Source organism: Hyla sarda, chromosome 7, assembly GCF_029499605.1.
Source record: "Hyla sarda isolate aHylSar1 chromosome 7, aHylSar1.hap1, whole genome shotgun sequence".
Classification (NCBI taxonomy): Eukaryota; Metazoa; Chordata; class Amphibia; order Anura; family Hylidae; genus Hyla; species Hyla sarda.
In genome coordinates, this window is record NC_079195.1 from 59503097 (window position 1) to 59519465 (window position 16369).

Consider the following 16369-nt stretch of genomic DNA (forward strand, 5'->3'; position numbering starts at 1 on the left):
TCATGACCCGTTAATCACTACAGTATCTGACTGTCACTCACAGCTATAAGCTGTTCAGGTGAGACATTCTAACCTAACTTTTCTATGTTCCTGAATAGCATATGCACCCTCAGATACTATAGAAATGTCATGCAGTATAATACATTCCATTATGTGTGCACAGGGCACTGGTGGGCACTAAGGCTAATGTGTACCTGTGGTCCTTAAAGGGGTATTCCGGGGCAAAAACATCTTATCCCCTATCCAAAGGATAGGAGATAAGATGTCTGATCGCGAGGGGCCTTCTGCTCGGACCCCCGCAATCTCCCTGCAGCACCCGCATTCTATGAGGGGCTGCGTCTCCAGTTTCGGAAACCTCGGGGTGATGGCCGTTACGCCCCCTCCCACAGACATAAATGGAGGGGGTGTCAGGCCCAAGGCCTGATTATGGAAACATACATGTGTTTTATACTTGTATCTGTGTATAAACTAAGACCTGGGGGTGAGGGTCATTCAGACTGTGTGTTTGTGTATTGCATTTTATTGGGGGTCTGGCTGTTTGGTATCTCCTTTGAAGTCATGCACACTGGTCCCATCATATAATCAAAAAGATAAGGGGTCAGGAAGAGAGATGCCCCACCTGGTGGGATCAGAGGGGAGGGGGGGAATGGAGTTTCCCTCCAAAGAAGCAGATAAGACTTAAAATGCTGGACTCAACTGTTGTTCAATGCTGTGGCAAAAGCTGACGAGCTGGACTCTCACTCACAAGGATGGCTTTATCATCATGCTGTAAGAACTTCATCTTTTGTTTACAGAACTTGTCTTGCAAAACTTTTATATATTTTTATACCTGTATGTCATTTGTTTATTTTTATATAGTCAGCACTGTGATACCTTTTATCAGATTAAATGTTTAAATTAATCATCTCTGGTCTTTGATCTCTAAATATATGAACTCACCTTTCTGAAGGCAGCTCTGGTGGAAACACGTTTATCTCAGGGTTAATTTGGTGACCTGCTGGGACTAGTAGTGGATACCCAGAGGTCTGGCGGCTTTAACCCCTGCACCATCACACTCTCTCTAGCGTCGTAGCTGGACCGATAGGGTGTGATCGTGACAGGGAGCGTGGCGTGACGTCCCCAGTCCTGGAAACTCATAGGTTTCAGAAACTGGAGATGCAGCCCTGCATAGAATGCGGGTGCTGCAGGGAGATCGAGGGGAGGTCCCAGCAGTAGGCCCCCCGCGATCAGACATCTTATCCCCTATCTTTTGGGTAGGGGATAAGATGTTTTTGCCCGGAATACCCCTTTAAGTTCATTACACAGAAGTCCTCCTAACCCATAAGGTAAACCTGAGCGGCACAGGGGCATGCTAATCCGGCTAATGTCCACAACTGTCGCGTTTTTTGCCGACACATAAAACATAAAAACAGCAGAGGGGTCTACCCTGTAGTGCGGGAATGTGCAGGATTTGCGGGACCCGCAGGTGCAGTATCTGACCGCCTGCAACATACTTAATACCACCTATGCCTGTATTTCAATGGGTCTAGCAGGAGCCCAATCTTGAATGCAGTCCTCTACTCTACACAATGTACAAAGTCATTTGCTTCTATGCTCTGGAGTGCTGTGGCTGAGAACACCTGGATAGTGTGTGGGGGGGGGTTGGGGGACATTGAAGGGGTCGTCTAGTGATTTTTTTTTTTTTAACTAATATGCCCCGGCTGCCTTATAAAATAATAACATCTTTAACTTACCTTCCTCACTCCCTCATAGCCTCCAGTATCAGCACAACCTGTCTGCTGGTGGTCTCTGTTAGGCTTTGCCTCCCCAATGCCAGCTGGAGAAGCAGATGGGGGTGTAGAGCCCTGCTTAGTCAATCACGGGCCACAGTGGTGTCCCGTCTAAGGCAGTGATTGGCGATCAGCACTGTCAGATCCCCGGCTGCAGACTGGGCTCCCTGATATCAGAGGCTAAAAGGAAGCAAGTAAGGTGATTAAAGGGTTTATTGTTTTGTAATTTTTTTTTCAGGCAGGCTGAGCACATAGTTAAAAAAAAAGTCACCCCTTTAAAGACCTATCCTGCTGAAAACTTCTAGAAAAAGCACCTTTTAAGCACCTCTGTAAAAGACAAGAGACAATTCAAACAATGGCATGTAAAAGAAGTCTAGAATTCATACTTACCTAAGGTAGACATCTAGGACTCCTAAAAGAGCTAGCAATTCTCTTAGGTGCCAAGTCCTGACAACTGTGGCTACATTCATACCTTGTTTTTTTAAGGGGTTATCCAGGATAAGAGAAACAGAGCTATTTTCTTCCAAAAACCGCACCACACCTGTCCTCAGGTTGTGTGTGGTATTACAACCATTCACTTCCATGGAACTGAACTGCAATACCACACACAACCTGCGTACAGGTGTGATGCTGTTTTTGAAAGAAATAAGATCTGTTTTTACTAATCCTGGTTAATCATTTTAAAGCTCATTTGAAGGCTCAAACAATATCATACTTTTTTTCAGCACTTGTATCTATTCTGAGGTCTACCCTGGCATTTGTAATTATTTTAGGGGCTGATTCTAAAGGCTTGAAGGGGAACTGCAGTATTTAAAGGGTTACTCCACCCCTAGATGTCTTATCCCCTATCCAAAGGATAGGGTTAAGATGTCTGATCACAAGGGGTTGGCCGCTGAGACCGGGCCGGTACTGCAATGTTCTGAACATGGAAGCATTGAGCCACATCCCCTCCCTTCATGTCTATTGGAGGAGGCGTGACAGCTAGTACATAACCATCACGCCTCCTCCCATAAACATAAATAGAGGGGGCGTGACGGCTGTGGTCGTCTATCATCCGGCAATGAGTGGAGTTTGATCTGTGTACTGGGGTGATGGGGTAATGCGGGGAGTCCAAGTGGCTGGACCCCAGTATCAGACATTTAGTCCCCTATCCAAAGGATGTCTAGGGGCGGAGTACCCCTTTAACTTCTTGTCCCCCAGAAGAGGGTCTGACCACTCACAATTTCCTGGCCAACACCCCGACTCTCCTCATGCACCGCGAGTTGTCGGAAATGACACCGAGCGGTCAACACGCCCCCTCTATAGGGGAGCCAAGGAATACACAAGCGCTGTATCTCTGGCTCTCCCATAGAGATGCATAGAGGAAGCGTGTTACCACCGCTCTGTGCATGAGCCGGGGCACCAGGCAGAAAATCGTGGGGGGTCTAAGAGGTCGAACCCCCATGATCAGACACTTATCCTGTGGTTAGGGGATAAATAGTTAAAAACTTGAGTTCCCCTTTAATTTTGGGGTCATAGTTACCGCTACTTATGCAAGTAAATATTGGCTGCAGACTCACAAAAAGCAGCTTATAGTGCTCCTCTCAAATGTTCTTCTCAGCTTAAATCGCACCTGTTATGCATTTTTGGAAAATGACTATTGTGCAGCACTACATATAAGCTAAAGGAATTAAAATAAATAAATGCATCCTTCATCCATGTGCAACCCTGTATGTGCACAACCTGCAGATAATGATCAATGGGGTGTGTGCACACATTACTTCCTAGGTCATGTTCACATTGGTGGCGCTGCTCTGTATGACCTTTACTTTACACCATTTATATCTTTAGTAAACACTTTACAAGAGGTTTAGGTGACCTCCGCAGTTATTCAGCTGTTCATTCTCACATACCAGTCAGGGTTAGAGTTCAAGCAGTGCCCAAGGGCTAATAGACCTTTTGAATTATCTGATTCTATCTCTAGGGAAATTCATGTTCACACAAATAGGATTTTTTTTCGGAATATCCTCTACGAAAATTTTGCAGGCAGCAGGTGCTTGGAAATGCAGCATCTCCTTAGACAGCAATGCATTTCCCAGCGAATTCCACAGAAATAATTCTTTATGCGGAGAACAAAACCTGAATTTTTTGGTGGCACATGTTTCTGCCGCAGAAATTTTGCAGTGTGCACGATGCAGCAGGATCCCAATGGGATGGAAACAATGGGACTCTGTTGCAGCAGAATGTGTAATTTTAAGTGTCATTTTTCCGCCAGATTCTGATTAGAAATTCCACAGTGTAAGGTCTTAAAGGGGTACTGACCACTGGGGCCCTCCTTGATTGCTAGAATGAGGGTCCTGAGAGCCCCTGCCCAAATGTTGAATATGCACAATACTGCACAAGACTGAGGAAGATACATGTACAGTGCTCATCTATCTCTGGAAGCCCCATAGACTTTTAATGGGTTGCTAGTGCGTATACCATATTTTTCGCCCTATAGGACACACCGGCGTATAAGACGCACCCAATTTATAGGTGCAAAATCTAAAAAAATTTAGATTTTGAACCCAATAGTGGTCTTCAACCTGCGGACCTCCAGATGTTGCAAAACTACAACTCCCAGCATGCCTGGACAGATAATGGCATGCTGGGAGTTGTAGTTTTGCAACATCTGGAGGTCCGCAGATTGAAGACCACTGCATAGGAGGTAATACTCACGTGTCCCCGCCGCTCCGGACCAGTCACCGCTGCCCTGGATGTCGCTCCATCGCTGTCGCCGTGTCCCCATCGCTCCGGAACGTCTCTGCTGCCGGCAGGGTATCCTCGCTCTCCGTCACCGCCATCACGTCGTTACGCACGCTGACGCACGTACGCGACGACGTGATGAAGAGGATGGAGAGCGCCGCCCATACAGGGGATCCCTGAATGGAGAAGACACCGAGGAGGCAGGTAAGGTCCCTCCCGGTGTCCTGTAAGCACTAACCCGGCTATTCAGTCGGGCTGTTCGGGACCGCCGCGGTGAAATCGCGGAGGTCCCGAACAGCCCGACTGAACAGCCGGGTTAGTGTCACTTTCCCTTCAGACGCGGCGGTCAGCTTTGATCGCCGCGTCTGAAGGGTTAATACTGTATTAGCCGAGGGGTCCCGGCCGTTGATGGCCGCAGGGACCGCCGCGATAGGGGTGTATTCGCCGTATAAGACGCACCGACTTTTTCCCCCCAGTTTTGGGAAAGAAAAAGTGCGTCTTATACGGCGAAAAATATGGTACTCAACTACTGCTCCATTCAATAGCTGCCCGTATGCGGCGGCTGCACCAGGACATGTTTTTTTTGGGGGGGGGGGGGGGGATACAATCCATAGTCAACGTGCCATAAAAGACTGAGATGGGAACAACTCTGTAATCATAGAACTGTCACCCACTTGGACAATGCAAAAATACATTTTAATGTGTCTGAATAGCACACCGAAGGCGACCACATACCCCTCACCCTGGCCACGGAACTATATAGAGATCTATAGGTCCAGGTGTTTAGTGCCTAAAGACATAGGTGGTCGTCAAACTCTGGCCCTCCAGCTGTTGCAAAACTACAACTCCTATCTGACACTGGGATCTCGTCTTAGGCTACTTTGACACTGCTGTTATGACACGGCAGTGTGACGTGCATCAGGGGAGCCGGGAGTGCAGTCTTTTTCTCGTGCCATTCCTGTCAACAAAATGACAGGTCCCGATGGCCCCCATTATAGTAAATGGGACCCGTTGTTGCCCATTGTTCCCCGTCACGAGAACGCCCATTAAAGTGACAGAAAAAAAAGAAACAAATGGCCATTCTTAATGGGGAGCAACGGCAGTGTGAATGGGGAGCACAATCAGTGTTTCAAGACTATTGCAAAACTACAACTCCCATTATGCACAGACAGTTGTAGTTTTGCAACAGCTGGAGGCACCTTGGCTGAGAAACACTGTTGTAGATCAGTGGTCTACAACCTGTGGCTTTACAGCTGTCATAAAACTACATCTCCCAGCATGCCCGGACAGCTGTAGAGCCACTGGATGGGAATAAATGATTCAGATGAACTTCTGAGACTTGTAGTTCAGGTTTTGGGGCATGCTGGGAGATGTAGTTTTAAGACAGCTGTAGAGCCACAGGTTGGGAATCAACACTTCAGATGAACTTCTGAGACTTGTTGTTCTACAAAGCTACACATGGCATTGTGCTGGACTTATGTTTCATACGTACGTGTATTAACGGGAGAACCTCCTAGTGTGAAAGCAGCCTTAGAACTATAGGAAGTCACATCCCTGTCCAGGGTGAGCGGCCAATGTTCGGTGCCATGTCCCTCTCTCTGCCATGTCCCTCTCTCTCTGCCATGTCCCTCTCTCTCTGCCATGTCCCTCTCTCTCTCTGCCATGTCCCTCTCTCTCTGCCATGTCTCTCTCTCTGCCATATCCCTCTCTCTGCCATGTCCCTCTCTCTGCCATGTCCCTCTCTCTCTGCCATGTCCCTCTCTCTCTCTGCCATGTCCCTCTCTCTCTGCCATGTCCCTCTCTCTCTCTGCCATGTCCCTCTCTCTCTCTGCCATGTCCCTCTCTCTCTCTGCCATGTCCCTCTCTCTCTCTGCCATGTCCCTCTCTCTCTCTGCCATGTCTCTCTCTCTGCCATATCCCTCTCTCTGCCATGTCCCTCTCTCTGCCATGTCCTTTTTGCTTATAAATAGTATGGTGCGGGTTTGGAAACACAGCAGGGACTCTTGACAGGACAAGAGAGAGGTTTGTTTGTCATTTTCAATAAAGTTCGAAAGAAAAAAAACTGTTGCTACGGAAACGAGTGCGCGCGCCAGGCAAGAGTGGCCTAGTGCGCGTGGTTTGGTGCTTTCCCCGTCTTTCTCTACCTTATCGGAGAACATAACGGCAAAACCGGCCACCGTTCGCTAACGGACGTTACTTTATTTTTTTTTTTTAGTTCTGTTGTAATTGTTCATAAAGTTGAGACAAGAAAAAAAAAAAAAAGCTGTTGCTAGGGAAACGTTCGCGCTCCCGGCAGAGCCAATTGATAGGGGTCGCGCGCGGATCTGGGCCCAGCGTATAGAGGAAGTGTATGAGGCGGGACGGCGCCCGCGGCGCTCACCTCCTGGAAGACGTGTTCGGGTGTCCGGTCGGGCCGGGTGTTCGGGTGCTGCGCCCTCCTCGGGTAACTCCCCCTCTTCCTCCTCCTCCTCCTGTGTCCGGGCCGCCCCGTGTGATGGGCTGGGCCTGACTGTAATGTGTGAGCAACCCGCGGCCTCCGGATAGGATTTACGGCAGGTGTATATCGATCAGCGCTCCTCCTGATCTCACTGACAGGATCCCTATTGGACTCCTATGTCCGCCTTTATGTGGATGGGATCTGGTGAACTCCTCACTCCTGCTGGGATCTCATAGGACCATAGAAGGGATCTTGTCAACTCTGAGTCGTGCTGGGTGTCACTAAAGGGATCTGTAAGGACACCTAAGTCCTAGAAGGAATCTAGTGGCGTCTGTCCTTATAGGGATCTACTGCTGTAGCTTCCACAAGAGGGATCAAATAGGATCTACTGTCTCAGCTGACATCAGAGCCATCAAGGAGGACCTATTGCTATATCCAGCGTCAGAAAGATCTATTGGTGTATCTATCATCAAAGGGATCTAACAGGATCTACTCATCAGAGGGATCTAACAGGATCTACTCATCAGAGGCATCTAACAGGATATAGGCTTCAGAAGAGGATCTAGTCTGCAGGATCTACTCATCAGAGGGATCTAACAGGATATAGGCTTGTCTCTAGCTTCAGAAGAGGATCTATTCATCAGAGGAATACAAGAAAGAAGCAGGATTCTCCCCCATTGATCCTCAGGGTGCCCATTGCCTTCCAGCGATCAGGAGGGGCATGAAGCCAGCAGCCCCCCACTGAGCCTTCTCCATAAGTCCAGGGCTGCGGTTTTTCTGGGGAGCGGCCTCCAAAAGCAGAGGAAATGTCTTTCTTTAACTTTCGTAAGATCTTTAAGCTTGGTGGGGAGAAGAAGAAGAAGCAGTATGAACATGTCAAGAGGGATCAGAATCCTGAGGAGTTCTGGGAAATCATAGGGGAGCTGGGTGATGGAGCCTTTGGAAAAGTTTATAAGGTGGGTAAAGATGGGGTAGGAGCTGATACTGGGGGCAATAGCACTCACCACTACTACAACCATCCATCCAGTGATCCTAGAATGCAGTGGTTTCCATCCTTTGGCTCCCAACCTGTTGTAAAACAACATCTCCTATCACATATTGGATTTAATGTTCCTAAAGAGTCCTGGTCTCCAACCTGTGGCTCCCCAGCTGTTTTAATTTTGCAACAGTCAGAAAGCTACAGGTTGGAGACCACGACTATATATATATATATATATATATATATATATATATATATATATATATATTGCACTTGACTGATATGTGCTAAGCCTTTATGGCCGGTTAGTGGTTAGATTTTTTTTGGACCTACTTTTCTGTCCTGGCATCTGTGGTCCTACACATAGGGGATGTGGAAATTATGGAAAATCTTATATAATTATGTTAAGCTGCATTCACATCTCGTTTTTGCAATACGGTTCCCATATCCGGATTCAGTAAAAAAAAAAAAAACGAATTGCAAACCGTATGTATAGACATTTCATAGAAAACCGTATGCCAACCGTAGCATCTGGTTGTGTACGTTTTGCATCATTTACGGTTTTATCCATTTTTTTTTTTTTCCGTACACAAAATCGTAGTCTACTACGGTTTTATGTCCGGGTGAAAAACTGGATGCAACCCGTATACGTTTTAAAAAAAAAAATGGTTGTCTATGGGAACCGTACTGAACTGTATGTGCGTACGGTTCCATCCGGTTTGCGCAATACGGTTTAGCAGTTTGCACATGCGCAGTGAAAGTTCTTCCCACAAATAGAACAAGAAGAACTTTATTTAATTAAGGACAAATATAAAACCGTATCTGTTTTTTTTTTTTTTTTTTTTTTCTCTCAAAAAACGTATTAAACCGTATGCAACCGGACATCCGTTTTCAAACCGTACAGAGGTATATACAGTTGTATACGGTTCGGTCCGGTTTTGAGACGTTTTTTTACCAAAAAAAACTTAAACGGGAACCGTATTGCAAAAACGAGATGTGAATGCAGCCTTATATAACAGTGGTCTTCAACCTGCGGACCTCCAGATGTTGCAGAACTACAATTCCCAGCATGCCCGGACAGCCAACGGCTGTCCGGGCATGCTGGGAGTTGTAGTTTTGCAACATCTGGAGGTCCGCAGGTTGAAGACCACTGTTATATAATAATAGGATAGGTCGTTTCTGGATGCTGTAGTTTATGTTCATAGTTGAGAATGGGAAACTATCAGGAAGTCACTGCTGCGGTAAATATTGACACTTTGCTGGTTTGTTTTGCTACATTGTATCAACTATCAACCTCTATTTGAGAACAGCCTCTGAAAAATGTTACACTGGTGGTAGCCGGGCCGTAGGGAGACAAATGCCCGGAGGGACGCAATCATCCTTGTCTTTGATGTAGGGCAGTTGTCAAGGGTCAGAAAAATCCTATGGCCATTTATCAGGATATTAGCCCTTATTGAGGGGCAATACCACCGATAGATGTCCCCTGAGAAACCCCAATATTGTAGGGGGGAAATGCGTCGGAACGTAGAGAACAATTGTATAGCAGTTTTTATATATTTTTTCACGTGGTGTTTGAATTGAGGTTTTGGACCACAAAGTATAAACAGTTCTTGTTTTCCATGAAATAATACTATATCAGTTTATCGGGATGTAACTGCATTTATATGATGGTCACCAGACAGAATGTTCTTCTTTAATGTGGTCCGGCTTTATTTTATGGGATTGGCATCACTTGTAGGTGGTGTTTTGAGTTTGTTTATCCACAATATTTTTGTGCAATGATGGTCTCATTTTTACAAGGGGCCAAATTTGAATGTATACCAATAGAATGTTATTTTAAGGGAGGTAAACATGAGCTGTGGGAGGTTTTGACAATTGACCTTCTTGGTGATCTGAGGCTGTGATAAAAGTTCTCTGAAATATGTGCAAACAGTTGAAAGTTTTCGGGAGGTTTTGATGGTTTGGTTAGATTCACACCAATGTATGGGTGCATTTTAAAGGGGTACTCCACTGCCCCAGCGTTCAGAACATGTCGTTCTGAAAGCTGGTTGAGGGGTTGTGATGTCACGGCCACACTCCCTTATGACATCACGCCACTCCCCCTCAATGCAAGTCTATGGGAGGGGGCGTACGCCCCCTCCCATAGACTTGCATTGAGGGGGTGTTGCCATGACATCACAACCCCGCAGCCCGCACCCAGCTTTCGGAACTAAATGTTCCGAATGCTGGGGCAGTGGAGTACCCCTTTAAAGGGATTCTCCGGTGGAAAACATATTTTTTTTTTTTTTAAATCAACTGGTGCCAGAAAGTTAAACAGATTTGTAAATCACTTCTATTAAAAAATCTTAATCCTTCCAGTACTTATTAGTGGCTGTATACTACAGAGGAAATTCGTTTCTTTTTGAATTTCTTTTCTGCCACAACCACAGTGCTCTCTGCTGACACCTCTGTCCATGTCACGAACTGTCCAGAGCAACATATGTTTGCTATAGGGATTTTCTCTTGCTCAGGACAGTTCCTGACATGGACAGAGGTGTCAGCAGAGAGCACTGTGGTCGTGACAGAAAAGAAATCCAAAAAGAAAAGCATTTTTCCTCTGTAGTATTCAGCCGCTAATACGTACTGGAAGGATTAAGATTTTTTTTTTTAATAGAAATAATTTACAAATCTGTTTAACTTTCTGGTAGAGATGAGCGAACTTACAGTAAATTCGATTCATCACGAACTTCTCGGCTCGGCAGTTGATGACTTATCCTGCATAAATAAGTTCAGCTCTCAGGTGCTCCGGTCGGCTGGAAAAGGTGGATACATTCCTAGGAAAGAGTCTCCTAGGACTGTATCCACCTTTTCCATCCCACGGGAGCACCGGAAAGCTGAACTCATTTATGCAGGAAAAGTCAGCGACCGCCGAGCCGAGAAGTTCGTGATGAATCGAATTTACTGTAAGTTCGCTCATCTCTACTTTCTGGCATCAGTTGATTTAAAAAAAAAATAATAAATAATAATTCCACCAGAGTACCCCTTTAAGACTAGAGAAAGTGATTCCGTATGTGAAGTCTGGCTCTTCTGGACCACTTCCCTCTAGCGTCTCACTCGATCAGCAGAGCCACATGAAGGTTTATTTAGTGTTCGGCACAATTGAGGGTTATTGACTTGGACAATTAGTTGTAATATACGTTCTACGTCTTTCCATAATGAGTCAGATGACCTCTCCCTTCATCCTCCTAACACGCCCCAAATGCCAAGATCGTACATGAGCGTTCAGGAGGGTTCAGTCATCTCTCTTATTTCATGTGTATTTTGCTCCTTGTCATTTCTGCATTGAAATCCTCTACAGATAAGTGAGCGTTCCTTGCATCTGTCCATAGGTCGCAGAATTTTGGTTAAGGGGGGAAATCTGTGGTCAAAAAAGTGCAACAGAACAAGCGTCCTGTGGGTTATAATCTTGGCCATGCCTGTTTTTCCATACAGAAAATTTCCGCTATAGCCTGGATTGTTTTAAAACCCCTTCTACATTTATTGTACTATTATTTGCGGCACATTCCACCATGTGAGCCCAGCAGTAAGTCCCGCCCCTTGGTAGAAATCCAACACATAACCTTGGATTACTGCTGTGGATTTCAGTATGCTATATTGCACATTCACCCCATTTAGAGAGGCTAAGGCTGGTACAGTTCCCATATGAGGTTTTTGATAAAAAAAACAGATTCCTCAAAACCTGACTAAACTGTATAGAAATGTGTGTACAAATTTTAATCCGTATATGGTTTGAAAAATGATGTCCGGTTGCATCCGTTGTAAAAAAGTATTTTTTTTTATTTTTTTATTTTTTATTCCATTATGAATAAAGTTTCACTTGTTTGATTGAAATTTCCCCCCATAAAACTGTGCAGATTCAAAAACCGGATGGAACCGTACGCACATAGTGTTCTGTACGGTTCCCATTGACTCCCATGTTAAAAAAAAAAAAGTATAGGTTTCAATGCAGTTTTTCACCCGGACCAAAAACCGTGGTAGGCTACGGTTTTGGGTACAGGAAAATAAAAACTGACAAAATCTTACAGGATGCAAAACGGACACAACCTGATGCATCTTTTGGCATACGGTTTTCAATATGGTTGCGTATTGAAAACGTATACGGGAACTATTTTTGCAAAAAAGGTGGTGTGAACCCAGGTGGTAAGGGTATGTTTACACAACTGACTATGCTACAGGTTTTATTCTCTGGATTTAATGATGTGTAAATCAATATTAGCCCCTCCTTGATTGACATACAAAACCCTGTCCGTCACTCGAAGGCTTAGGGTATGTTCACACTGAGGAATTGGAGAATTGGAATTCTCGCTTAAAAATTCAGCAGCGGACTTTCCATTTTTTTCTGCGCAGAATATAGGAAACTTTTTTTGGGGGGGCTGGACTACAACCACCAATTAGAATTTCCCCCTTTTTTTTTTTTTTTGCCGGAAACTTTTTTTTTTTAACATTGCGATCTATGGGAATTTGAAGAAAGAACATGTTAATTCTTCATGCTGCAGAACGGATCGGAATCAATGGGGTATGGCACTTTTGAATGAATTGGAGAGGAATAAGCGAGCGGAATTACTCGAGTAAATTCCTCTCCAATTCCTCAGGAACATACCCTAAGGGTACGTTCACGCGTGCGGATTTTCAGCGTATTTCACGCTGCAGATCAGCTGGTGAAGGCCCGCTGTATGCTGTCTTTACATGTGCCTGCTGGTAGCAGCAATACGCCACTACCAGCAGGCACACTGTGATGTGCGAGTCGCAGTATACTCGCACAGCGCGGGAGCTCTCTGCCTAGCTCAGAGCAGGCGCGATGTACGAGTACGCCGCGCACATCGCGGCAGTGTGTCCTTTCGTAGCGGCGTATTGCTGCTACATGTAAAGCCAGCCTAGAGCGGGGCCTTCACCAGCGGATCCGCAGCTAAATACGCTGCGAAAATCCGTGCGTGTGAACTTACCCTTAGAGGTGAAGGTGAACAAGGAGGCATGCCAGGCTTTGGCACTTAAGCAACTGGCCCCCAACATTTGGAAATAAAAAGGTGATTTTATAAGTTTGGCCACCACCATCGGCTCCATGAAGGGTAGAGTTTCCTTTTATACCCTAACAGCTATCCAAGGGTCTCTACAGCTGAAAGATTCTCTTGGTGCCCAGTCATATGAATGACTATCCATGTAACACTTGGTTGCTTTGAGTTTGACATAGTGGGGGCGATTCTTTGCAGAAGCTCCCTGGTCTGGCTCATAGAGGATCCATAGGGGGCAACCCCAAGAAATAGCAGCTTTAGGCTAGGGCAGTGTTTCCCACCCAGTGTGCCTCCAGCTGTTGCAAAACTACAACTCCCAGCAAGCCCGGACAGCCGAAGGCTGTCCGGGCTTGCTGGAAGTTGTAGTTTTGCAACAGCTGGAGGCACACTGGGTGGGAAACACTGGGCTAGGGTCACACTTAGGAAGTTCTGAGTGTGACCAGCATCAGTCAGCCCCAGGGCCGTGTGGACATTTCCTAAAAATTCTGCCAGTAATAGAGAAGACCATGCTTTGGCGGCGAAATTTCAGCAGTGGAATATCCGCCTCTAAAATTCCGCAGTGTCCCACGTGCACCGGAATTTCCGAGCAGAATTTCAAAATAGAATTTCGGTGTGTGTGAACCCAGCCTTACTTTTAGAAAAATGCCTTTTAAAATAATCATCCGTGAATGGAAATGCAATGCAGCATGGCTAGGAAAGGTGCTGCCGTTTGCTGCTTCTCGGCCCTATCTCTTTTAGATTTTCTGGGGCGTCTTCCGATGTTCCAGCTCCGGCCAATGCCGCCTGCGTAGTCTTTGCCTTTGAAGAAAGAACCAAATACAATTACAATAATAAGTATCTTGTGTCATTGTTGTTGGGTTTATTTTCTGTACAGATGCTTGTGTTTTATAGGTATGATGTCACTTTTGTAATATTATACTGCTGTATTATTGCTTTTTTTTCCTTATTACCCAGCGCCGGGGCCATGGGCGGGTGATTATCTTTCTGAAAACCAGATTTGCGCAGACCGAAAGTACTTTAATGCAGAGAAAATGGCATTTCCCTGTAGACTGCAGCATCCTCTAATGTGCACCCACAGCTGATATTTCTCCCTTGTCCTAGGAGGCCTCACTTCCTGAGCGGTGCCCCCTGGCACATTAGGCAGCGCAGCTTGCAGGGGGCTAATGAAAGTGGTCTTCTTCTGTGGGAAAGTCAGAGAAGTCTGGAAGAAGAAACCAAATCCCCCACTAGAGACAGCAAGAAAAAGATTGATCTGCTCCTCCGCTCCCCCACCCCCTGCTTCCTATTCACCTCTGCCTGCCAGGGAGCCTCTAGTTTCAGTCATTCAATCTTCTGGCAGGAGTTCACTTCATGAAGCCATGTGATTGTCTGGAGCTGATCACAGATAGGAGCCCTTCATGTGCTTGTGTATCATCACATGGAGGCGGCTGGAGCACCCGGCAGAGTTACTGGAAATTATAAGGAAGGGTGACGACGCTAGGATTAAAGGGGTACTCCAGTGAAAAACTTTTTTTTATTAAATCAACTGGTGCCAGAAAGTTAAACAGATTTGTAAATTACTTCTATTAAAAAAATCTTTACCCTTCCAGTACTTTTTAGCAGCTGTGTAACGCCGATAACGTCCCGTATCCATCCTAGAGCGCTCGCGGCGTCTGGTCTCCTGCAGTGCCCCGGTCTCTCACTCTGACCGGGAGCGCAGCTACAGTGCTGCCGACGGGGATGCGTTCTGCATGGCGGCACTAGTCCGCTTGCGGATCGCATCCCGTTCTGATTACCTGCCCCGTCCTCTGTCTCAGCTCCGGCGAGAGCGGGACCGCTCTCTAGGGCGCGCGTGCGCCGGGTCTATCAGATTTAAAGGGCCAGTGCACCATTAATTGGTGCCTGGCCCAATCTGTTCCTATCAGTACTAATTACTGTGAATACTATATAAACTCACTTCCCCTTCCTGTTCCTGCCGGATCTTGTTGCCTAGTGCCTTGTGAAAGCGTTTAGTGTGTGCCATAACCTATGTATCCAGACCTTCTGCTGTTGCCCCTGACTAAGAACCAAAGCCGCCTGCCCTGACCTTCTGCTACGTCTGACCTCGCCTCGGTCTAGTCCTTCTGTACCACGCCTATCTCGGCTTTCAGTGAGGTCGAGTCGCTAGCGGGGAGTACGACCTGGGAGTTACCGCCGCAGCAAGCCCATCCCGCCTTGCGGCGGGCTCTGGTGAAAACCAGTAACTCCTTAGAACCGGTCCCCCGGTACGGCCCGCGTCATCGCCTCACTGACCAGAGGATCCACTACCTGCATACCAGTCCGGATCGTGACAAGCTGTATGCTACAGAGGAAACTCTTTTGACTCTCTCTGTGGTCTCAAACTGTGGCCCTCCAGATGTTGCAAAACTTCAACTCCCAGCATGCCCGGACAGCCGTTGGCTGTCTGGGCATGCTGGGAGTTGAAGTTTTGCAACATCTGGAGGGCCACAGTTTGATACCGCTGCTCTATAAATTTCTGCTAACCATGTAAGAATAGGAGTAGCTACCAAGGGGTGACACCATTTGAGGGTGCATTCACACGCTAGTAACTAGCAGCGCGTTTCCCGCTGAGGGAATCCCGCTGTGAGTTACGCTACCATTCATTTGAATGGGACCGCGGACAGTCTGCAAATCTGACACGATTGCGGACTGTCTGTGGACCCATTTAAATCAATGGTAACGTAACTCGCAGCGAGATTCCCTCAGCGGGCAACCCGCTGCTAGTAATAGTGTGTGAACACGGCCTGAAAGTAATTTTTTATGATTTTTTAAAGTGGTTTTCCATGAAAAAAAATGTTCTGTAGCTATGATACTCTTGGTTCTGAGTTGTCTTAGTTCCACCTCCGTTCTGTATTGGGTACTATCCAGGTAGTCAAGGAATTATTCTTTTTTTTTTTTTTATCTGGGGACCGATGCCATCTGGATATCTTCCCCGGAAAAACCTCCAACTTAAAGGCGTATTCCATGAGAAAAAATTTTTTTTCCATATCAACTGGCTCCAGAAAGTAAAACAGATTTGTAAATTACTTCTATTAAAAAAATCTTAATCCTTCCAGTACTTATTAGCGGCTGTAAACTACAGAGGAAGTTCTTTTTATTTTTGGACTTCTTTTCTGTTTGAACACAGTGCTCTTTGCTGACACCTCTGTCCATATCAGGAACTGTCCAGAGCAGGAGAAAATCCCCATTGCAAACTTCTGCTGCTCTGGACAGTTCCTGACACTGACAGAGGTGTCAGCAGAGAGCACTGGACAAGACAAAAAAAAAAAAGAAATTCAAAAAGAAAATAATTTCCTCTGTAGCATACAGCTTTTAAAAAGTACTGGAAGGGTAAATATTTTTTAATAGAAGTAATTTACAAATCTGTTTAACTTTCTGGCACCAGTTGTTTAAA

At 46.0% G+C, this 16369-nt stretch overlaps 2 protein-coding genes across 8 annotated transcripts in view; one reads left to right on the forward strand and one right to left on the reverse strand.

The window, feature by feature from the left end:
- Nucleotides 1-6985, reverse strand: part of STN1 (STN1 subunit of CST complex) — a 67115-nt gene extending 60130 nt beyond the window's left edge. Inside the window, exon 1 of one of the 6 annotated variants that reach the window (XM_056529173.1) lies at nt 6874-6985. Coding sequence is in view for 1 of the 6 variants with exons in the window: in XM_056529168.1 (XP_056385143.1) it covers nt 5986-6136 (151 nt within the window). In the remaining 5 variants the exon portion in view is untranslated. Of the gene's footprint in view, nt 1-5985; nt 6155-6637; nt 6720-6873 lie in introns of those variants that run through there. The other 5 variants (XM_056529171.1, XM_056529170.1, XM_056529169.1 and 2 more) reach the window with 5 other exon arrangements.
- Nucleotides 6741-16369, forward strand: part of SLK (STE20 like kinase) — a 117606-nt gene continuing 107977 nt past the window's right edge. For both annotated transcript variants that reach the window (XM_056529166.1, XM_056529167.1), the window contains exon 1: nt 6741-7886. In XM_056529166.1, the coding sequence (XP_056385141.1) occupies nt 7737-7886 (150 nt within the window). In that variant the 5' untranslated portion in view covers nt 6741-7736. The remainder of the gene's footprint in view (nt 7887-16369) is intronic.